The 21,946-nt window shown below is 51.7% G+C and overlaps 2 protein-coding genes across 5 annotated transcripts; both read left to right on the top strand.

The window, feature by feature from the left end:
- The first annotated feature begins 2,493 nt into the window (after nucleotides 1–2,493).
- Nucleotides 2,494–12,230, top strand: LOC116784292 (GDNF-inducible zinc finger protein 1-like). Of its 3 annotated transcripts, XM_032682751.1 has the most exons (8): nucleotides 2,494–2,537; nucleotides 2,810–2,983; nucleotides 5,998–7,278; nucleotides 7,923–8,807; nucleotides 9,545–9,639; nucleotides 10,211–10,378; nucleotides 11,043–11,200; nucleotides 11,702–12,230. In XM_032682751.1, exons 3-8 carry the CDS (start codon nucleotides 5,999–6,001, stop codon nucleotides 11,939–11,941), a joined length of 2,826 nt encoding a protein of 941 aa, XP_032538642.1. In that variant the 5' UTR covers nucleotides 2,494–2,537; nucleotides 2,810–2,983; nucleotide 5,998; the 3' UTR covers nucleotides 11,942–12,230. The 3 variants fall into 3 exon arrangements, with proteins under 3 accessions (XP_032538642.1, XP_032538644.1, XP_032538643.1); XM_032682753.1 differs by lacking the exon at nucleotides 11,702–12,230 and having other exon boundaries at nucleotides 10,998–11,092; XM_032682752.1 differs by lacking the exon at nucleotides 2,494–2,537 and having other exon boundaries at nucleotides 2,719–2,983.
- Nucleotides 12,231–12,411: 181 nt separating this feature from the next.
- On the top strand, nucleotides 12,412–21,683 carry GZF1 (GDNF inducible zinc finger protein 1). 2 transcript variants are annotated; one of them, XM_032682754.1, is made up of 6 exons: nucleotides 12,412–12,489; nucleotides 13,881–15,220; nucleotides 17,243–17,337; nucleotides 17,894–18,061; nucleotides 19,010–19,167; nucleotides 19,980–21,683. In XM_032682754.1, exons 2-6 carry the CDS (start codon nucleotides 13,902–13,904, stop codon nucleotides 20,313–20,315), a joined length of 2,076 nt encoding a protein of 691 aa, XP_032538645.1. In that variant the 5' UTR covers nucleotides 12,412–12,489; nucleotides 13,881–13,901; the 3' UTR covers nucleotides 20,316–21,683. The 2 variants fall into 2 exon arrangements, with proteins under 2 accessions (XP_032538645.1, XP_032538647.1); XM_032682756.1 differs by lacking the exon at nucleotides 12,412–12,489 and adding an exon at nucleotides 12,758–13,692.
- Nucleotides 21,684–21,946: the final 263 nt, after the last annotated feature.

The following is a 21,946-nucleotide window of genomic DNA, read 5'->3' on the forward strand; positions in this document are numbered from 1 at the left end:
CCCACCCAGGAGAGCTTTGGGAAAAGGCTTTTTGAAGCCCTCCCTGCACTTCCACGGTCGGATTCTTCCCGACACAAAGATCAGTTGTAGATCAGCAAGAGGTAGGAATTGTCCACCAAGGGAAACTACTTGTACCAGCCTCTTTATATCCTCCCCAGAACATTGTCACTCCAGGATCCTCAACTATTGAACTCATGTGATTCTATGCATGTAAAGAGGTCCAGGTTATGTCAGCGAGCCACTGGACATGGATCTCTGGATCCTGGAAGGGATGAGCAGGGCTGCAGTCCAGGCTGCTCTTTCCAAAGTCTGCAGCATCCTCTGGTGGAGCCGTAAGGAAGGGAGAGCCATCCAGGGAAGAGGCACAGCGAGGTTTCATTGGGGGTCTCCAAAAATGCACCCCAGTTTTGCTCCAATTCACCAGTGCCCCCATGCCAAGCAGGTGATGTTGTGTATGGAAAGCTTCCGGCCACCCAGCAGCCAGCCTGGGATTTGGGGGACATTTCCATTCCTTGTTTTGCTGGAGCTGTCCTGGCTGACCCTGGGTGAGTGTCCGATGGGTCAGGAGCAGAACCTGTAGCCTGACTGGCAGAGCTGACTCCCAGCTTCTCCCCTTTTCCTGCTCTTAGTCACCACGATCAGAGCCCGAGGTATTTCTTCACTCCCAACCAAAGGAAACACTCAGATAAAATCTGAGCTCTCAGACTGCGATTCTTTCCTGGATTTTGTTGTGTTTTGGCTTAAGGGGCAAAACAAGTTGCTTTATAATGACATTCCGGGGCCTGGAATGTTTGACTCACCACAGGGCACCCAGGTTCAGTGTCTTCCTCAGATTGAGAGGGTTTGGACACCTCTGGGCTGCCTCCCACCCATTTTCATCCCTCCTCTTGTAACTCCAAAGAAAAATTAAGTGATCTGGAGAGAGCAACTATGACACCCTTTCTCCCTCTTCCCACATAGCAACCAGGATGCTCAAGGGAGATGTGGGAGCCTTCCTTCTGTTCTAGGAAGCTCCTGAAGTGCACGAGAGCAGCCAGAACATTTGGAGAATCGAGTGAATCTCCTGAGAGATAAGACTGGTGGATGGAGGGCAGCGTGAAACCCAGCCTGGAGTCACGCAGCCGCCGGCGTGCCGAAGGTGCAATTCCAGAATCCCTTCTGGGCCGCTCGGGCAAAGATTGACACGCGGATACAGCCCGGCGCTGCCAACTTCTCCAGCAATTCACTCAATCCTTGTGAAAGCAAGACTAAATTGGCCGGGAGCCTTCACTTCATCTTCCCTCCCAACTCCTCTGGGTGAGAACTGTTGAGCAGACCAGGTTTCTGATAAAGTAAAAGCAAACACCATTCCCTCGTGCTGAGATACAGGAATATTATCCTGACATTTTAGCATGGATCACTCATATTGCTGCCCGTTCTCTGCGCTCCAAGAGCTATGTCTTGACAATAGAAACATTCCCCGACTACAAACAAAATAATCAGGGTTGAAAACCAAATTCAGGGTGGAAACATTCCCTCCTCTGTGGGAGTGATCCATCAGGCTGGATTTACCTCTCAGACTCTCCCAGCCTAAGCAAATTGAGTTTGCACAAGTTATTTTTATTTAAAATATTTTGATTTACAATATTTTTATTCTGTCTTTCCTATAGTAGTCTCGTTTTCAGGAAAATGCACAAACATTTTCTAATATCAGGCCAAAAGCTTGATAATTACAGGGTCAGGGCTCAAATTTGTGTGATAGGAGCGTAAAAAAGAAAGGTAAACAGCACAGATGTCAGCCTCTTCCTGATTTATTTTTATGAAGGAATTTCTTTTACATTTCCTCGAGGAATTAAAATCGTTCAACATTTTTTTACAAGCCATTACAATTTCAAGATTAAATCTGCACTTAGTTAAAAAAAAAAAAAAATGCACCCAAGGAGGAATTTATCTTGGAAACAAGATTGGTGTGTTGAAGTACTCGGCAGCCCACAGATTTGTCCCATACGTTGGCTGTTTAAAATGATTTTATGTGATAAATAACAGGAATGTGGGATCACCAGGGGGAAATAGCAGTTGGTGCTTCTCCTAAGCCCAGGTTTACCCTGTCAGAGCTAGGAGCTGGTTTCTATAAACATCTCTCTTAACACTGGCAGTGTTATCTCCCAGTATCCACAGCGGATATCCCAGGCAAAGAGCTGGATGTAGCTGGCACAGCAAACCGGGCTCCATTATAACTCTATTTAATTCACCTGAGGAAACGAACCCACTGAGGCCAATTGAAATTGATTAAACACCGAGACCGGGTGCTTGGAAAGCGCGAAAACAAATTTTTTTTTTTTTTTTTAAATTTCGCGTTGATTTGGGCTGTGGGGTTTTTTGTGGGTTACGCGTCGTTTCGGGGTGGGTTTTTTTGCGGGTTTAGGGTGTTTGGTCTTTTTTTTCCCCCAGCTTTGTTGGAACCGCCCTGCCCTCACCCAAGATGGCGGCGGGGCTGAGGCGATGAGGCGGCGGCGGCCATCTTGGTTTCGGGCGGGGGGCGGCGGAGGCGGCGGAGGGTAAGGGCGGCCACGGGCCGGGAGGGACCCCCGGGATGGAGCCCAGGAGCGTCGGGAAACTCCTCCGGGAGCGATCCCGCCTCCTCCTCCTGCTCGGCGGGAGGGCGACCCCCGGGCCCCGCCGCCTCAGGGACCGGCGGGGAGCTGCCCCCCGTGCAGGCGGCAGATGCCCACCCGCCATGTCCCCTCACGTCCCCCGTGCCCTGAGAGGCGGCTCCCGCTGGTGCCAAGCGCTGGGTTAAAACAATTCCCGCTCTCTGGTTTCCTTGCAGGATTTAATAAATGAAAACGCAGAAGATGCGCGCGGCTGTGCCGGCGGCACAAGGAGGAGCAACGCGGCGCGCGATCATTCCCGGAGGATGGTGAGCCTTGGTCCCGTTCCAGCCGGGAAGCGGGCGCGGCCTGGATTTCCTCGTGGGAGGAGCCTTTCCAGGGCTGTCTCGAAGGTAACGTAGTCAGGCGGAAAAAAACGGGCTGTGTGTTCTAAAAAAAAATCCCAAAGTTTAAGACTTTTGGAGGAATTTGGCCAGCAGCTTGCTGGAGGATGGATGGAGATTGTTCTGGAGCATAAATTGAGGTTTTTCTGGTGGGCAGATGGAGATACTGTGAAGGATAAATTGAAATTTTTCTGGAGCGTTAATGGGGATGGCCCCGGGAGGATAAACTGAGATTCTCTGGAGCAGGAATGGAATTTTGTCTGGAGAATAAATGGAGGCTCTCTGGAGCGTAAGTGGAGATTTTCCTAGAGGAGAAATGGAGACACTTTTAGAGGAGAAATGGAGACACTTTTAGAGGAGAAATGGAGACACTTTTAGAGGAGAAATGGAGACACTTTTAGAGGAGAAATGGAGACACTTTTAGAGGAGAAATGGAGACACTTTTAGAGGAGAAATGGAGACACTTTTAGAGGAGAAATGGAGACACTTTTAGAGGAGAAATGGAGACACTTTTAGAGGAGAAATGGAGACACTTTTAGAGGAGAAATGGAGACACTTTTAGAGGAGAAATGGAGACACTTTTAGAGGAGAAATGGAGACACTTTTAGAGGAGAAATGGAGACACTTTTAGAGGAGAAATGGAGACACTTTTAGAGGAGAAATGGAAATTTTTCTGGGGGGCAACTGGAGGTTTTTCTGGAGAATGAATGGGAATGCTTTGGAGGGTAAATGGAGATTTTTCTGATGCACAAAAGGAAACTCTCTGGAACATAAGTGGAGCTGCTCTGGATGTTCCTCAGCTTATGCAGAAGTCCCCAGACAGGCTGGAAACCTGCTACTGTTTGCTTAGTGTCCTGACCTACCTAACTTTATGTATCTGCATCCTGTGGGAATTCCTGTGAGGAATTTTCCAGGAAATCAACACAGTGGAGCAACTCCAGCTTTTATTTATCTCCTGGTGATACTGCTTCTTACCTGTTACCTTGTTATCTCACTACTATAAGTATATTTTTATTATCACAGTCCATTTTTAAGGTTCTTCTGGCTGTTTACCAGAATTCCAGGGATTCTCATTTTGATCCCTGTTGGAGCCCTTTGTTGTTTGTGCACATGCAGTTACTGAGAGTTTAAAGGAATCCTTCCTGGGAAAGATAATAAATTAAGAAAAAACTTCCTCTTCCCCTGTCTAAAGAGAAAATTAAGATGTAATTGGAAAGACTTGAGGGAAAAGCAGGGTGGATTTATGTGGATAAGAGGATTTTATTGTGGGAACATTTACTGTCTTTCCTGTAAAAAACTCTTCCTTTACTGTGATAATTACCTCATGGAAAAAAATGATAAAAAATATATACAAATATAAATCTCTTCTTGGACTTTGGGAGCCACTGCTGGACTTTATTTTTTAAAGCAGTTGCACTAATTCCACTTGCACTAATTCCACTTGCACTAATTCCAGTTGCATTTATTCCAGTTCCTTATCAGGAGCTGTAATTGAATTGAAATATGGTTTGAGTTTTGCGTCAGTTCTGGCAAAATCAAAGTGCTTTTGCAATTAATCTGTTGGATGAATTATGTTTTCTGCAAATCTTGCACGCATGCACATTTTTTTAAAGTATTTATTTGCTTATTGCCAGGCAAGAAAAGCTGGAAAGAAGTTACAAACAAATCCATAAAATATGGGGGGGAAAAAATGTTGTTGTCATTTAAATTCTTGAAGTGAGTGTTTTGGAGACACAGCACTTTGGAAAACTAAAGTTTCCAAATGGGAACTGAACCCCTGAGTCTCAATTTTTTTTTTCCCGAAGGAGAAAATGGTGGGAATTGATTAATTTGTGGCGTTTTTTCATTAGAAAGACACTTCAGCCAACAGTTTTCGGGGTGGTTTAACCTAGAACCAGATGAACTAAGAGATGATCTTGGAATATATCTCTCCCATCTGGCTTTGCATCAGATCCTGGTGTTAGCAGAGCTCCCGTGGGAGCGCGGATCGGGATCTTATCGCAGATGGGAATCTTACAGAGGAGCAGGAGGAAATTAGCACGTGCCGTGCTCATTGATTTCTTTAAGCTCCACAGCCCTGGGGTCAGCACAGAAGCCAAGGATATCCTGCTGGAAAACATTAAGGGAGCAGATTAAGTGGGAGCTTTTGTGGTTTTGTGGGCTGAACCTCCGGATCCGCACTTCTCTGTGCGGCTTCCAAGTGTGCCGGAGGAGCCGTGGGGGTTGTGTCTCCACGTGGGGAATAGTTGGAAGGTGTCGAGTTGGGAGCGTTGCAAAGATCCCTGCTGGCTGTGGGAATGACACAGCAGGAGTCTGAATACGAGGAGTCCTTTCCCAGTAGGATTTAGGCAACTCTATTTTGCCCCTCTCCCCTCAGTTTCCAGCTTCTGGGAGATGGTTTAGTTGCCACGGTGGTGACCTGTCAAAGGTTGGACCCAGTGATCCTGGAGGTCTTTTCCAGCCTCGGTGGTTCTACGAATCCGTGTTTCATCCCGTGCTTGGTTTGGCCTTTTCCTCCAGTTCCTTTTCCTAAGTAGTTTCCCTATAGGAATATTGTTGTTTTCTCTGAGGAGACATCTGGGAACTTGCTGGCAATGGGGGAGTGAGGAGGTCGTGGATCAGCCAGGTAAGGAGGCTTGAAGATTCCATGGGTCTTCAGCCCTCCAGGGTCTGAAGGGGCCTGGTTTCTGCTGTAAATCCTTGTCACCTCTGCTGCTGGAAAGCACTTGTGTGAGGAATGATTGATCCTTAATCCCGGCCAGTCACGTTGCTCACGTTTTCGTGCTGCGGAATATTCATTCCAAAGGGTTTTCCTCGGGGATAAATCCAAGTCTGAGGCTGAAATAAGCCACATGTGTTTGCTGAGGGTGGTTGTGCTGACAGGGATAACCTTGAGGTTTTTCACCGCGTCTCACGAGGAGGAATTAGGATGTGGAATTCCACTGGGCTTACTGATGTCATACTTGAATGGAAAAGTGGGAAAGAGGGAGCCCATTCAAACGTTTGCGTGTTTCTTCTGGCAGGATGGAGAAGAAGAAAATCCTGATGAAGTCCAAGGTCGCTGCTCCCAACCTGCTGAGGGCACTGCATTCCCTGTACCAGTTCGGGCACCTCTGTGACGTGACGGTCCACACCCAGCACCTGGGAATTCAGGAGGAGTTCCTGGCTCACAAAGCTGTCCTGGCGGCTTCCAGCAACTATTTCAAGGGGCTTTTCCTGCACGAGGAGATGCTGGACACCAAGACTTGCACGGTGACCCTGCAGGACATCTACACGGAAGAGTTCACCTCCTTCCTGGAGTTCGTGTACACCGCGGAAGTGGAGATCGAAGCGGAAAAACTCCAGCGGATGAAGGAAATAGCCGAGAGGCTGGAATGCAAGGATCTGCTTGACATCTGTGAGGAAGTGAAAGCAGAGGGCAGGAAGGGCTTGGATTTGAGCCTCCACCTGAAAGGACAGAGGGGTGAAAATGGTGGATCCCAGTGGCCTCACGTCCAGCACGAGGAGAACCCCGGCCTGAGGAGCTCTTCCCAGGTTGTGGCCATTCCTGTGCAGAGGAAACTTTGGGACAGGCAAAAACATAAGAAGTTGCTGGCGGGCCTTGAGCTCATTGGAGGCCAAGCAGCGGGTCCGGAGCAAGAGGACACTGGTTTTCCAGACCCAAAACCCAGGACAGCAAAGCTGCCAAAATGTAACAATCCGGATTCCACAAACGCACTCGGTGTGGATATCGTTAGTCTGGAGAACGAGGATAGTCGCTCCCTCCTAAGTCAGACTGAGGCACAGGGAGCCTGCGTTGTGATTAGGAACACTCTGCCTGAGCAGTGGGAAGATGGAAAGAGTCTAATTGCCCAGTTTTCCACCAAAACAGAACGCAGGAAGTTGCCGCGGCACACGGCGAAAATCCCGGCGCCGGTGGCGCGCGGGAAGCGCGACGAATCCTTCCGCGTCCTGGAGCAGTACCGGGAGCACGTGGAGCTCCGGCACAACGCCAGCCTGGCCCTCGGGTCCCGCTGCGAGAGGTGCGGGCAGCGATTCCCGGCTCCGCGGAACCCCCGGCAGCACCGCGAGCGTGGCTTCTCCTGCCACGCCAGGGTCACGCGCCGCAGGGATGCGGCCGAGCGGATCCGCAGGGCGCCCCTGGGGAAGCGGGAATGCCGGGCCTGCCCCTACTGCGACAAGGTGGTCGGCTCCAAGTGCGGCCTGTCCGTCCACGTCCGGACGCACACCGGGGACAGGCCCTACAAGTGCGAGCGCTGCCCCGCCAGCTTCGCCCACAGGTCCGCCTACACCACCCACGTCAGGTACAGCACCCTCGGGAATGTGCTTCCTCTCCGGCTGCGGGGGATAAAGGCATTCCCGAAGCCCTCTCTGCTCTAGGTCCAGAATTCCTTGGATCTGATGCGGAGTGTGTTGAAATCGGGACAGATTTTTTTTTAGTTGGCTTCACTGAGCTTGCGGTGCAGATGACTGAGCTGAGGTCTCCCAGACAGGGAATTTCCCATTGAATTAAAGGGGATCAGTGCAACCAGATCCAGGAAACCTCAGATCTGGGTTTTTAGTAAGAATTTTTTGTCTCCATATTGGCATTTAATCTTTATTTCCCTTGGTTTAAGTCCATAATTTCTTATCCCATCCACCACGGCCTTGGAGGAAAATTTACAGTCCATCCTACGTTCCCAGTCAGGTGACAAATACGGATCCTTGATGAACTGAGACATTTTAATTGCCTTTAATTACCTGGTCCAACTCTACCCAATATTTCCCTATTTTTGGGCTTTCCAAATACACTGTGAATTTCTTAAATGGTGCAAAGAGCAATTTGAAGGAAGTGACTCTTCCCCCAAGGCCGACATGTCTGAACTGAAGCAGTTAAACAATTAATTTTAATTGAGTTTATCATTTAAACACATCGAAGTTGTGCTGTGTTGTTTGTTTATTTTAACAGGAAAATCCACGAGTCTGGGCAAGAGAGGAAACTCCTTCCTGTCTACTGGATGGTGGTTCCACCTGCACCCGGACCAAACGCCACGAGCCGTGACAAAGATCCCGACAGAGAGCCTTGGGATGTGACATCAGAGGCCACGAGGAGTGAGGAAGAACCCGGGGGTTCATCCACTGCTGAAGCAGACCGGAGCAGGGAGCAAGAGGAGCAGAATGGGAAACACAGGGAAGCTGAAGCAAGGAGTGAGGAAGGGGATAAAGATGAAGGTGAGATGAGTGTGAAGGGCGAGGAGGAGGAGGGAGATTACGAGGCGGGATGCTCGGAAGTCGAAGGAGGTACAGCCAAAGAGGTGTGTTCCGAGGAGGGTGGCGGAGACTCAAACGAGAAGGACGGCGAAGAACACGAATCAGACGAAGAGTCTAAACTGCAGAAGGTCAACAAAAGCGGGGCCAACAAGAACCCCCCCTACGTGATCCGGTGCGAGAAGTGCCACGAGCAGTTTGTGTCCCGGAAGCGGTACGTGGATCACTGCCGGGACGCGCACCAGTGCCCGCCCGGCAAGGTGTACCGGTGCGACGTGTGCGGCAAGGGCTTCGCCAGCTACACCAGCTGGAAGGAGCACCGGGCGTGCGTCCACACGGAGGAGAGGCGCTTCTCCTGCCCCCTCTGCAGCGCCACCTTCAAGCGGCAGCGGGACGTGCGCACCCACTCCGTGCGGAAGCACGAGGGCCGCGCCAAGCGGCCGCTCTGCTCCGTGTGCGGGAAGATCCTCAGCTCCCGCACGGCGCTGGTGTTCCACATGCGGACCCACACCGGGGAGAAGCCCTACGAGTGCGGCGTCTGCCACTCCAGGTTTGCGCAGCCGTCCCAGCTGAAGATCCACACCAGGTCAGCCTCCGGCCTCCCGTTCCCCCTCCCTGCACCCACAGCACCTTTTTCCTCTGCTGGCTTCCCGGCTGTGAGTTGTTCTCCTTAGAGCGGGAACACCGGGATGTCATTTGGATTTTAGGCTCTGTGATTAATCCTTTTACGCAAAGGCTTTGGCTCCGGGTGGTTGTTGCGTTGCCCGTGGTCGGGATTTCAACACGGGATGCCCCATCCAAACTCCCAGTCATTTGGGACAGGCTCTGAGATCAAATGGGATTCACTGATGACAAGCACCATAGGCTGAAGAGTGAGTCAGGGACCTCAGAGACAATCTTGGAGCAAGGAATTAGTGTGGGATTTCCTTATGCAGCACAGAATCCGTGCTGCTCCTGAGGGCTCCTGCTGCACTCACTGAGTTTGACGGGATGAATTGCTCTCTGGTGGTGTCTGTGTCAGATGTCTCCTCTCCCAGGAGGGGGTGAATCATCCCATGGAAAATTCCCCATCTTTGTCTGAAAAGAGAGCATAGCAGATCTGTTACAAGCCTCTTGCTTGACAGCTTGAAATTAGGAATGATTTTGCTTGGAATTCCTGTTTGGGTTGGAATAAGGCAAGTCAGCGCAGTGTAAAGACCAAATCTCATGTCCTAAAAACAGGGATATCATGCCAGGTAAGGTCTGCAGGACACGAGGGACTGGGAAGGCCCACAGGATCAGGACCTGATTTATTAATAGTCCTTTGTGGTTTGCCTCCTTCAGGTCCCACACGGGGGAGAAGCCGTATATTTGTGAGGACTGCGGGGCTTCCTTTGCCGACAAAGGAAAACTCACCGGCCACAAAAGGACACACACAGGTGGGCATTAAATACTCCATGTGGTTTCTCCCGTGGTTTTCCCTTTTCACTGCTTGGAACTGCTGGCTGGGATGTGAAGAAAATGCCCTTTTTTTTCTTGTACCTCACAGAAGAGATTCCAAGTACCAAGATGGAATTAGTAGGGATAGAAGCTCTTTTAGCCTGGAGAAAAGGAGGCTCGGGGGGGACCTGCTCGCTCTCCACAACTCCCTGACAGGAGGGAGGAGCCAGGGGAGGGATCGGGCTCTGCTCCCAGGGAACAAGGGGCAGGAGGAGAGGAAATGGCCTCAAGCTGTGCCAGGTTGGACAACAGAGGGAATTTCTTCATGGAAAGGGTGATCAGCCATTGGGACAGGATGGAGTCCCCATCCCTGGAGATGTCCAAGGAGCGACTGGACGTGGCACTCCGTCCTCTGGGCTGGGTGACAAGGTGGGGATGGGGCACAGGGTGGGTGGACTCGATGACCCTGGAGGGCTTTTCCAGCCTCAGTGATTCTGTGTTTCAAAGACCAACTTCAGAGTACGAAATTCCCGCGCGAGAATCCCGCGTGTCCCGTCTCTCTTCCCTCAGGAGAGCGCCTGTTCAGGTGCGACGTGTGCGGGAAGCACTTTGCCACCAAGGAGTACCTGAAGTGCCACAAGCGCTGCCACATGGGCGCCAAGCCCTACAAGTGTGAGGTGTGTGGGAAAACCTTCGGCCTCAGGGCCTCCCTGGCCCAGCACAGCAACGTCCACGCAGGTAATGGAACCTCCTCCTGGCGCCGGGAAAACAAAACCGTGGCTCCCGGGGTGCTTCCCAGTTTTTGGATGGGGCTATTTCATTCCACAGCTCCCTGAATTAGGTGATCACAGAGGTTGGAAAAGACCTCCAGGATCATCGAGTCAAAGCTGTGAGTGATCACCACCTTGCCACTAGAGCAGAGCACTGAGTGCCACGTCCAGGCCTTCCCTGAACAGCTCCAGGGATGGGGACTCCGTGCTGCTGGAAGCAGGGCTCATCCTGATCCTGGCTCCTTAAACAGAGCACAGGAAAAGCTTGTGTCATATCAGTGGTGCTTTCCCGGGAAACTGAGGCCTGGCTTGTGCCAGGAGTAGAGCACGGCTGTAGTTCTCCTTGCAGGATCAGAGAGCTGATTTCGGGGCTTCTTGGCAGTGGAGAAATATTTATCATGGAAGCATAAAATCCCAGACTGGGTTGGGCTGCAAGGGACCCTAAAGTTGGGACACCTTCCATATCCCAGGTTGCTCCGAGCCCCGTCCACCCTGGCCTGGAGCACTTTCAGGGATGGGGCAGCCACACCTCCTTTATCCATACTTTAAAATCCTTTTTTTTTTTTTTTTTTTGATGGGGACCAAAGAACCCCTCTCCTAACGCCGTGTCTCCCGGGATTGGTTGTTCCCAGAGACCCGCCCCTATTTCTGTGAGCAGTGCGGGAAGACCTTCACCCAGCAGGGCGCCCTGCGGCGGCACCAGCGCATCCACACCGGGGAGAAACCCTACAAGTGCCGGGCCTGCGAGAGGACCTTCACCGACATGTCCACGCTGCGCAGACACGTGGCGGTACGGCAATCCCTCGGGATCTTCCCGGCCCTCAGGATCACCTCGGGAGGGGATATAAGCTCCGGCCGGGCGGAGGGTTCTGAGTTTTCAGCGTGTGGAATTTTCCTCCGACGGCGGCACAGCAGCTCCCACTGCTGGCTGCAAAATCCGGGCGTCTCCCAGCCCTTAGGAAAAGAGGAAAAAAACCCACCATCCCTGGAGGTGCTCAGGGGATGACCGGACGTGGCATTTGGTCGTCGGTCAAAGGTTGGACTGGGTGATCTCAGAGGTCTTTTCCAGCCTAAAACATTTGAGGCAGGACTTGGGATTTTAGGTGCTTATTATGGATTTAACTACAGAGTCCCCAGTCCTTTAATCCTCACCTTTAATCCTCGTAACATGATGGTTTATACAACCCCGGGAATATGGTTTTACATATTTGAAATTATTTTAGTTAAAAATCAGGTATAATTGTTCTCCTGTCCTCTTCTCTTTTGTTTTTTTTTTTTTTTTCCCCCCCAGATTCACGACCGGAATGCTCACTGGAGAAGTTTCTTAATCGATCTCACCACCAAAAAGGACCATAACTGGTCCAAAATAGAGACCTTTGGGGAAGCCCATGCAGGAGGAGGCTCTGCCCCAGAGATTTGGTCAATGGACCAAGGGAAACTTTATAAACCAGAAGGTGCCAAAACAGCAGCACAGGTGGCACCTGGTGCTGGGGACACCGGCGACACCGACCGCTCTCTCTTGTACTTGTAAGGTCAGTTTTGGCCCCAAAAATGTGCGGAATGGGGAAAATTATCCCTCAGAACTGGGGGAGTTATCCCCAGTGCTGCAGCTGGATTCCAGGTGGAGAAGGGGCTGTAATCCCTGCTGAGGGTATTTATTCCAGTGAAACGTTTAGATCTGTCCCGGGTTTTATTTTCCAAACCCGTGGATGCACCTCAGAGCATCCCATTGGGAACGGGGAGGGGCGGGGAGAGTGTGTGCGCGTGTTTATACAGGCGCAGCGCGGTGCCGCCGCTGTAAATCACCGGTGTCTCTTTTAATAAAGCCGCCAGTGCCGCCCAGCCGCGTAACTCGTTTTCTTTGGCACGGATGAAACGACCCGAATTCGGGAACCACAAGGCCCGGGGGAGAGCGGCCGCGCGTTGCCTAGCGACGGGGCGGCGCGTCCGTGACGTCACTTCCCGCGCGCCGCGGCCGCGCTGAGGGCGGGCGGGGCCGTGGCGCGTCAGCGCTTCCGGCCGCGCCCGGGGCCGAGCGGGAGCAGCGGCCGGGAACGCACCGGGAACGCGCCGGGAACGGTGAGTGCGGGGCTGGCACGGCGGGAGCCATGCGGGGCTGGCCCCGCCCGACTTCTTGCCCCCTCCCGTTTCTCCACCCCCCCGTTCCCCTCCACGCTCCCCCCATTTTCACCTATTCCCCTCCCATTCCTCCCCCTCCCCTCCTCTGTTCCCCCTCATTTCCTCTCCAATCCCTCGCAAGTCCCCCCATCCTTCCCCCAGCCCCCCTGCTCTTCCCCTCCCTCATTTCCTCCCCTTCTTCCCCCGCCTCCGCTGGGATGTACTCCCAGGTTCCCCGATGATCCAGGATCCTTTCCAAAAGGGATTGGAAGCACGAGCTGAGGGGGATCTCCCTGAGCAGCAGCTCCATAACTCCATCACCTGCCCCAGGCTGGGGCGGCTCCCTGGGAATCCTCTCCCCATTCCCCTTCAGGGACTCCTGGCTGGAGCTTTTTGTCTCTTTCCAGCTGGTTTTGCCTCTGGAAAGGGGACATATTCCCACGAATGGACAGTGCTCAAGTGGGAATTAGGGGCACAGTTGTGAAATACACGATGAGTAGTTAAAACTCATTTTACTGTGGTAAAAAAGTGACATTTTGGTGCCATTAGTTGTTTAGGCATTTGGTGGGTCGTCCTTAAATTCCTGGGAAGGGGAAAGAAATTCCTCAGATTCCAGCAGGAATTAAAGGATTGAACTCAACAGGTCACTCAGAGCCTCTTCAAATCCAGAGAAACGTGGTTTGTTCTGGGGTCAGATATTTGGGGGGGAAAAAAAAACAAAAGACATCAGTTCTTTTGCAAAGTTTGGAGCAGCTTCAAACATTCCTGGGAAACACAGTGTAACCTGAACAGTGCTGGAACAGGGATGCCCTTGGAAGGCTGGAAACAGGCACTGAAAATGTGGAGGCTGGGAGCCCATTTTGAGGGAGGAATTCTTAAGATAGTAAGCATTATGAGGAATTTTTATCGGGTTTGGGTTTTCAGTGTGTGAATGTGATTATCCATCGCACCTGGGTCGGTGAAGCACTTTGGAATTTTATCTGGGAATGCTGTTAAGGCAGTGGGTTTTTAGGATCGCAGTTGATTTTGCTTAACTTTACTTCATTTTACCTTCCTTTTATTGCCTGCTGAGGAGAGGAACCGTTCCTTAATTCCACGTGCCTTAACCAGAACATTCCCTTGATCCACCTCTGTTCCAGGTTCTAATAGTCCGGAGGGTCCCAGGTAAAATTACAGGGGGGATTTAAGCTAAAATTCACTCCACGGTCTGGTGGAGATCAGTCCAAGTTTGGACTCAGTCCCGGAGCTCTTTCCCAACCTCACTGGAACACCCAAAACCCCCGGAGGGTGGCTTTTGTCCATTGGAAACCCCCGGGAGTGTTCCGTTGGCTGACACGGGGTATCCTCAACAGCTTCTTGCAGGGGGAAGAAAGATGGAAAGCGCTCCGGTGCTGCTGGAATCCAAGTCCTCTCCCATCAACCTGCTGAACGAGATGCACCAGCTGCGCCTGCTGGGCCACCTGTGCGACGTGACGGTGAGCGTGGAGTACCAGGGCGTCCGCGCCGAGTTCGTGGCCCACAAGGCCGTGCTGGCGGCCACCAGCAAGTTCTTCAAGGAGGTCTTCCTCAACGAGAAGGCCGTGGACGGGCCCCGGAGCAACGTGTTCCTCAACGAGGTGCAGGTGGCGGATTTCGCCTCCTTCCTGGAGTTCGTCTACACGGCCAAGGTGGAGGTGGAGGAGGACAGGGTGCAGCGCATGCTGGAGATAGCCGAGAAGCTCAAGTGCCTGGACCTCTCGGAGACCTGCTTCCAGCTGAAGAAGCAGATGCTGGAGTCGGTGCTGCTGGAGCTGCAGAACTTCTCGGAGTCGCAGAACTCCGAGGAGGAAGGCGCTGCCCACCCCAACGTCCCGCCCGAGTCCAAAGCCGTGGCAGAAGCCGAGCAGGAAACTCCGGGTTCCCCCGTAGCCAGGCCCAGCCACGGAGCGTCCCCGGAGGTGCCGGCTGCCAAATCCAAGGAGAAGATGGACAAAAAGAAGGAAATGCTGAAGGCCCCTTACGCCAAAATCCGGAGGGCGAGCGGGAGGCTGGCCGGGAGGAAGGTGTTCGTGGAAATCCCCAAGAAGAAGTACACCAGGAGGCTGAGGGAGCAGCAGAAGAACGCGGAGGCGGCTGCTGAGGGTGACAGATACCCCGAAGATGAGGATCCGTGTGACCCGGAGGGCGAGGAGGAGCGAGGGGAGAACTCTGTCAAGCCGGAGGGCGCGGGGCGCGGCGGCAGCCCCGAGGGGAACCGCCCGAAGGCCGGCGAGGACAAAAAGAAGCGGGGCAGCAACTTCAAGTGCGGCACGTGCGAGAAGGAGTTCCTGTACGAGAAGAGCTTCCTGAAGCACATCCAGCACAGCCACGGCATCGCGGCCGAGCTGGTGTTCCGGTGCGAGACGTGCGGCCAGACCTTCGCCAACCGCTGCAACCTGCGGAGCCACCAGCGGCACGTCCACAGCAGCGAGCGCCGCTTCCCCTGTGAGCTCTGCGGTAAGAAGTTCAAGAGGAAGAAGGACGTCAAGAGGCACATTCTCCAGGTTCATGAGGGTGGTGGGGAGCGCCATCAGTGCCAGCAGTGTGGAAAGGGGTTGAGCTCCAGAACCGCCCTGAGGCTCCATGAAAGGACGCACACGGGCCACAAGCCTTATGGGTGCCCGGAGTGTGAGGCTAAGTTTTCTCAGCCTTCGGCACTAAAAACCCACATGAGGTATGAACAGCCTTCCCTGGCCTCGGGGGATCCTGGGGGGACGAGCACAAACCCCCCGGAGCCTGTTCCCTGTTTCCCTTTTTCCCCCCTGCTTTGCCTCACTAGAAGCTCACAGGTCAAGTGCTGCTGCTGCTGCTGCCGCTGGATCACTTTTCCCCGGGGACGAATCAGGGCTGGAATTACTCCAGCTCACTGTAGCCAAGGCAATAAGAAGTAGGGAAATATTTGGGAAAGGTTTGGCCGAGGTTTTAAATTGGAAAACACCAGATTTGGGGGCTAAGGAGGGAAAAAAAACTGAGCTGGGAATAGAAACAAGTGACAGGTCATGGGGCAAAAATCCTCTCCGAGGGGTTTAACCTGATTTTCTCTCTGAGGGGCTTTAGCCTGATTTTATCAGTTATTTGTATCTGTCCCAGGGTGATTTTATCAGGGTAGAAGTCATCTCTGAAGGGTTAAATCTCACTGTATCAGTTATTTTCTCTCTCGAGGAAGAGAGATGTTTTTGTCAGGGCAAAAGTTGTCTCTGAGGGGTCGAGCCTGATTTTTATAATTTATTTTATCTGCCTCAGGGCATTTTTGTGAGGGCAAAAATAATCTCTGAGGGATTTAACCTGATTTTATCCCTCATTTTATCTGTCTCAGGGAAGAGGCATTTTTAGCAGGTCGAAAATCAACTGTGGAGGCCTCGAGCCTGATTTTATCCCTTATTTTATCTGTTTCATTGCAGAGATGTTTTTATCAGGGCAAAAATCATCTCTGACAGGCTTTAACCTGATTTTATCAGTTATTTTATGACTCATGCCATTTTTATCAGGGCTAAAATCATCTATGAAGGCCCTGAGCCTGATTTTACCCCTTATCTATTTGATGGCAGAGATGTTTTTATGAGGGAAAACATCATCTCTGAGGGGTAGAACCTGATTTTGTCACTTATCTGCCTTGGGGTATTTTTATTAGGGCAAAAAAAACCTATCTGAGGGGTTTAGCTTGATTTTATCAGTTATTTTATCTGTCTCAGGGCCTTGTTATCAGGGCAAAAAAAATCATCTCTGAGGGGTTGAGCCTGATTTTATCAGGGAAGAGATATTTTTGTCAGGCCAGAAATCATCTGTGGAGGCCTTGAGCCTGATTTCATCCCTTATTTTATCTGTTTCGTGGTACAGACATTTTTGTCAGGGTGAAAATCATCTCTGAGGGATAGAACCTGATTTTCTCTCTGATTTTGTGAGGGAAAAAATTCTCTCTGAGGGTTTGAACCTGATTTTATCAGTTATTTTATCTGTCTCAGGGCGTTTTTATGAGGGGAAAAAACCACAGAAATCTCTGAGGGGTAGAACCTGATTTTATCTGTCTCAGGGCACTTTTATGAGGGGAAAAAATAAATCTCTGAGGGATTTAACCAGATTTTATCATTATTTCATTTCTGTTAGGGCAGAGACTTTTCTTTCAGGGAAAAAGTCATCTCTGAAGGATTGAACCTGATTTTATCAGTTTTTCCATCACTCTCAGGGCATTTTTATGAGGGGAAAAAAATCATCTCTGAGGGGCTTTAACCTGATTTTATCCATTCCCAGAGCTTTACCTGCCCAAGGAAATGAGCTGATCCGCCTAAAGATTATTTTTGGGGCATAAGTGGGATTTCCTCTCTGTCGTGTCCCGTTGCCAGGAGTCTTGCTGAATGCTGGAAACCCGGTGCTGTGTTAATTCCTTATCTTTTGGGATGTATTTTGCCACCTGTCCTCTCCCTGTGGAGAAAACCGGCCATCCCAAAACCCTCGGTGCGCTTCCCCTCACATCCCAAAGGACGGGCACCACACCCTGGAGGGAAATTCCCTGAACTTTCCTCTGTCTTACCTTAAAAAAATACCTTTAAAAATTCGGGTTTACCCTAAAATTCCCGGGCCTGGGCGTTGATCCAGCGACAATCCAGCCCTGAATGCCCCCCAACCCCCCCCCGGCTCCGGTTGTTCCGTGGAGGGAAGAGCCTCGGCCTGGTGTTTGAACATTCCTTTCTCCTTTCAGAATCCACACGGGGGAAAAGCCCTTTGTCTGTGATGAGTGTGGGGCCCGGTTCACTCAGAACCACATGCTCATCTATCACAGACGCTGCCACACAGGTGAGGAGCCGTCGGGCACCGCGGGATCCGGGTCGGAGGAGGCCTGGAAGCCAGGGGGGAGAAAAAAAAACAACCAGACAAACCATTCCAGGAAAGCTGGAAACCGTCTCGCCTTCGGAAGATGCTTTTTTTGTTGTTGGGGTTTTTTTAATATTGAATGGGATGCTGTCCTCTCTAGATGTGGTTTTCCTGAGAAAGCTCGGAATACCCGATAACTTGGGATATTCTGTGATTTTTAAGCTGAAGGAGGGTTTATGTAAATTGGGTACTGGGAAGAGACTCCTCCCTCTGAGGGTGGTGAGGCACTGGAACAGTTTTCCTAGAGAAGCTATGGATTCCCCATTCCTAGAATTGTTCTAGGTTAGGGAGCAACCTGGGCTAGGTGGAAGGTGTCCCTGCCCACGGCAGGATTTGGGACCGGGTGACCTTTAAAGGCCCCCTCAGACCCTGGAGGGAGGACACGATCCACAAGATCCCTCAGTTTTGGCTGGGATGTTTTAAGAGCATTCCCAAAAGCCCTGTTGGTTTAATTCTCCTTTTTCCCCCCCTTTTTTAGGGGAAAGGCCTTTCATGTGTGAAACGTGTGGGAAGAGCTTTGCCTCCAAGGAATACTTGAAGCACCACAACCGGATCCACACGGGATCCAAACCCTTCAAGTGCGAGGTTTGCTTCCGGACCTTCGCCCAGAGGAACTCCCTGTACCAGCACATCAAAGTCCACACAGGTAGGACGTGCTCCTTTTTATTTGACACGCTCCATTGCGACATTCCAGCCGGGAATTTCCCCCCCAGGCTTTTTCCCCAAGGCTCGAATTCCCACCTCGCCCACGCAGCTTGATTCTTGGTGCCACTACTTCTTCCTGAGGGATGGGAGTTGATGCCAAAATTGGCAGAAATGAGACTGCTCAGAGACAGTTTTGAGTCTTTTAAGCAGCAAAGGTATTTATTTTGAGCAGCGCTGGGGAACCAGCCAGCCAAACTGGCTCCCAAGTTCTCAGTGAAAAGCCAGGTAATTGATACAGTTTTTATGAGTGATTACAACATCTATACCTGCATATTCACTTAATTTCACAATCTAATTATCATATTCGTAATAGGCAGAGCTTGAGACGGAGCTGTCCTTTTAGGGAGTCCTCTGGTGGTCTTTACAGTCCTTCAGCCTTTTTGTCATGAACTTTTCCTGACTACGTACTGGGAGCTTGCAAAAACCCCCCCTGATTCAGCTGTTTATCTCCCCAGATGTCCATTCTGTCTAATTCATGACTACTGAGTTGTCCTTTCTGTTCTCTTTTCATTGGTACAGAACATAGGTAGGCAGAGCTCTGGAACAGGGTGCCCCTTGTCCCTTTAACATTAGTGTTGTATTTCCTCAGAGCGAGGGGCTGGAACATCCCCTCAGAACAGAATTCCAGCAGCTCAGAACTCTTGCTCGGTCTCACAATTCCCTGGCACACTTCCAAGGGCTGTGGAGGTGTTGTTAATAACCAGCCAGGACAATCAGTGTCCTGGTTTAGCTCCGAGCTCCTGCGCTGACCGGGGAAGGAGGAAAACGGGATTTTTTTTCCCTAAAGGGGAGTTTTTGGTGCATCTGGAGAGATCCCCGTGGTCTCTGGGGATTCCCAGGGCTCAGTGTCCCGCTGTGCCACCCCTCTAACACCCCCTCTGTGTCCCAGGGGAGCGGCCGTACTGCTGCGACCAGTGTGGGAAGCAGTTCACGCAGCTGAACGCGCTGCAGCGGCACCACCGCATCCACACCGGGGAGAAACCCTTCATGTGCAACGCCTGCGGCAGGACCTTCACCGACAAGTCCACGCTGCGCCGGCACACCTCGGTACGGCCCTCCCGGGGCTGCCAGGGTCAGGGGAGTGGGCTTGGATGGGATATCATAGAATCACAGAATCAGCTGGGTTGGAAGGGACCTCTGAGATCATCAAGTCCAACCCTTGGTCCAACCCCGCCCTGGTTCCCAGCCCATGGCAGTGATGCCACATCCATTCTCACCTTAAACACCTCCAGGGATGGAGAATCCACCACTTCCCTGGGCAGCCCATTCCAATGGCTGATCACCCTCTCTGGAAAGAAATTCTTTCTAATGTCCAACCTAAACCTCCCCTGGCACAGCTTCAGACCGAGCCCTCTTGTCTTGCTGATGGTTGCCTGGGAAAAGAGACCAACCCCCCCCCGGCTCCCCCCTCCCGTCAGGGAGTTGTAGAGAGTGAGGAGGTCTCCCCTGAGCCTCCTCTTCTCCAGGCTGAACAGCCCCAGCTCCCTCAGCCTCTCCTCATAGGACTTGTGCTCCAGTCCCTTCACCAGCCTCGCTGCTCCCCTCTGGACCTGCTCCATATCAGGAAGGAATCCTTCCCTGCAAGGGTGGGGAGGTGCCCCTGGCACAGGTTGCCCAGAGAAGCTGTGGCTGCCACATCCCTGGAAGTGTCCAAGGCTAGGGTGGAGCAGCCTGGGCTAGTGGAAGGTATCCCTGCCATCATCTTTACCCCTGGATATTTTTTAATGTCCCTTCCAGCCCAAACCGTTCCATGGTTCCAAAAATAGAATTTTCTGCCAGCGTCAGGTACAAGCTGGGTCCGGACTTCTCCCTTGTCGTCTTGTGTCCAGCCTTCTCTTTTCCTGGTTCCTCATTTCCAGATCCACGATAAAAACACCCCCTGGAAGTCCTTCCTTGTCATCGTGGAAGGAGCATCGTCGAAGAACGACGACGGCCACAAGACGGAGCTTCCCGACGAGGAGTACGCCGTGTCCCCCAAGATCCCGGAGAAGCTGCTGGCCTTCCCTGGGAACAGCCCCTACCAGAGCCTGGCAGCCGCCCCGGGCAGCGGGACCGCCGGCACGGACTGTAAGTCTTCCGGAGGGCCGGGATCGCAGGAAGCCCTGATGGGAACCACGCTGAGCGAGCTCGCGGTGCTCCACGCGCAGCCGGACTCTGTCCAGCCACAGCTCCACGCTCTGGTGAACATGGAATAGCTCGGGATTTGCTGCCGCTCCTTCAGCTGCACCCCTCGTATGAGCCCTTTGCCTGAGGGAAGCTGGTGGTGGGAAGCAGGCGGGAGTGGATTTTCCTGATTCCTCTGAAAATTCGTCCCACAGCTCCATCTCCTGGAGGTTCGGCGGGGCGACACTTCAGTCACAGCTTCAGGAGTCCCTGGGAGTTGATTCCCTGGGAGTAGAAGGGGTGGCTCGGGGACCCTGTCCAGGTGGGTTTATAAAGGTGGTGCAGGTTTGTTTTCCAGGTGATTTGATGCCACGTGGACAATCAGGAGAACTGAAGTTGTGTTTCTCCGTGACATTCGCTGCGTTTTCCCCAGCAGAAATTCATCCAGGAGATAAGTCTGGCCAAACTGCTTTCCAGGAAACCTTGGTTTCCGTCTGCTGTCGCCAAAGATCCCAGCAGTGAGCCAACTCACTCCTTGGGAATTCGAGTGGGAGCTCTGGAGTCTCTTTCCAGGAATTTCGAGTCTCTAAAGTAGCAAAAGGAGCAGGTGGAAGCCAAGTGCTGGTTTGTTTTTTCCACATTTCCATGAAAACTGGAGCAGTCTGGCACTCCAGTCTTCGCCTTCCAGCTGCTCCAGCTCGCATGGAAATGGGCACTTAGAGACCAAAACATCTCTTGGAAAAATGTCTGGGAAAACCAGCCATTCTGGAAAAGGTTCAGTTCAGAGGCTTTTCCTGATCAGCACCTGCTGCTCCATTTTATTGGAATAGGATCTGGGGTATTTTCCCTGGGTGGGGAAGGAGCCTTTGAGAGTTGTCATCTGACAGGGATGGCTCTTTTTTGGGAACAGCAGCTCGCTGCTGTGGTTTAACGCTTCAAAAACTCGGGATCAGCTTCCCAGTTGCCACCGTGTAAAAGCCTGCATCTTTTTCCAGATGATTTTCCTGTTTCTTTTTGCCTGTTACCGTAGTATTCCCACAGAAACTTTCTCAGCTGGAGCTGTGAGCAAAACTTTGGGAAAGGTAAGCACAATCCAGCCTGGTGTTGAGGGCCTGTTGTCCAGCAATAAACACACCCCCCCACACACACCTGTGGCACAGAGAGCTATTTTTGATCCTAAAGGGATGCCGGAGGTGTTGCCATGGAATTCCAATGTAGAGAAAAAAAAAAAGGGAATTTTTTTTTTTTTTTTTAAAAGAGAGCATTTCCAAGAGGTTATATTTGAAATATTTATTCCTGGTGAAGCCCAGCTGTCCCCGGTGACCGAGGGGGAAGAGGCTGTAGATATATTTAAATCCTGAGCATCTGGAACTGGAGCCAGGGAAAGTTTTGTACTCCCGGGAATGTATGGAAGTGAGTTACTGTTTAACTGTTCTTATTAAAATATGGGAATATTGAGAGCCTTCTGGTGACTGGATGATCTGATCAGGGGGATGCTTTGGGACAGGGACAGGCTGGAAATGTTCAGCCTGGAGAAGAGAAGGTTCCATGGAAAGCTCAGAGCAGCTTTCCAGGATCTGAAGGTGCCTACAAGGAAGCTGGAGAGGGGCTGGACTAACAGGACAAGAGGGAATGGCTTCAAACTGAAAAAGGGGACATTTTGGTTGGATACTAGGAAGAAATTCTTCCCTGGGAGGGTGGTGAGGCCCTGGAACAGTTTCCC

The sequence above is a fragment of the Chiroxiphia lanceolata genome, chromosome 3, assembly GCF_009829145.1.
Source record: "Chiroxiphia lanceolata isolate bChiLan1 chromosome 3, bChiLan1.pri, whole genome shotgun sequence".
Lineage (NCBI taxonomy): Eukaryota > Metazoa > Chordata > Aves > Passeriformes > Pipridae > Chiroxiphia > Chiroxiphia lanceolata.

Bases quoted from the DNA above. Each gene is read 5' to 3' on its own strand.
- GZF1 (XM_032682754.1), top strand. From the start codon at position 13,902: ATGGAAAGCGCTCCGGTGCTGCTGGAATCCAAGTCCTCTCCCATCAAC. The intron at 17,338-17,893 runs GTGAGGAGCCGT...CCCCTTTTTTAG, and splicing joins TCACAGACGCTGCCACACAG to GGGAAAGGCCTTTCATGTGT. The intron at 19,168-19,979 runs GTACGGCCCTCC...CCTCATTTCCAG, and splicing joins CGCTGCGCCGGCACACCTCG to ATCCACGATAAAAACACCCC.
- LOC116784292 (XM_032682751.1), top strand. From the start codon at position 5,999: ATGGAGAAGAAGAAAATCCTGATGAAGTCCAAGGTCGCTGCTCCCAAC. The intron at 9,640-10,210 runs GTGGGCATTAAA...CTCTTCCCTCAG, and splicing joins CCACAAAAGGACACACACAG to GAGAGCGCCTGTTCAGGTGC. The intron at 11,201-11,701 runs GTACGGCAATCC...TTTCCCCCCCAG, and splicing joins CGCTGCGCAGACACGTGGCG to ATTCACGACCGGAATGCTCA.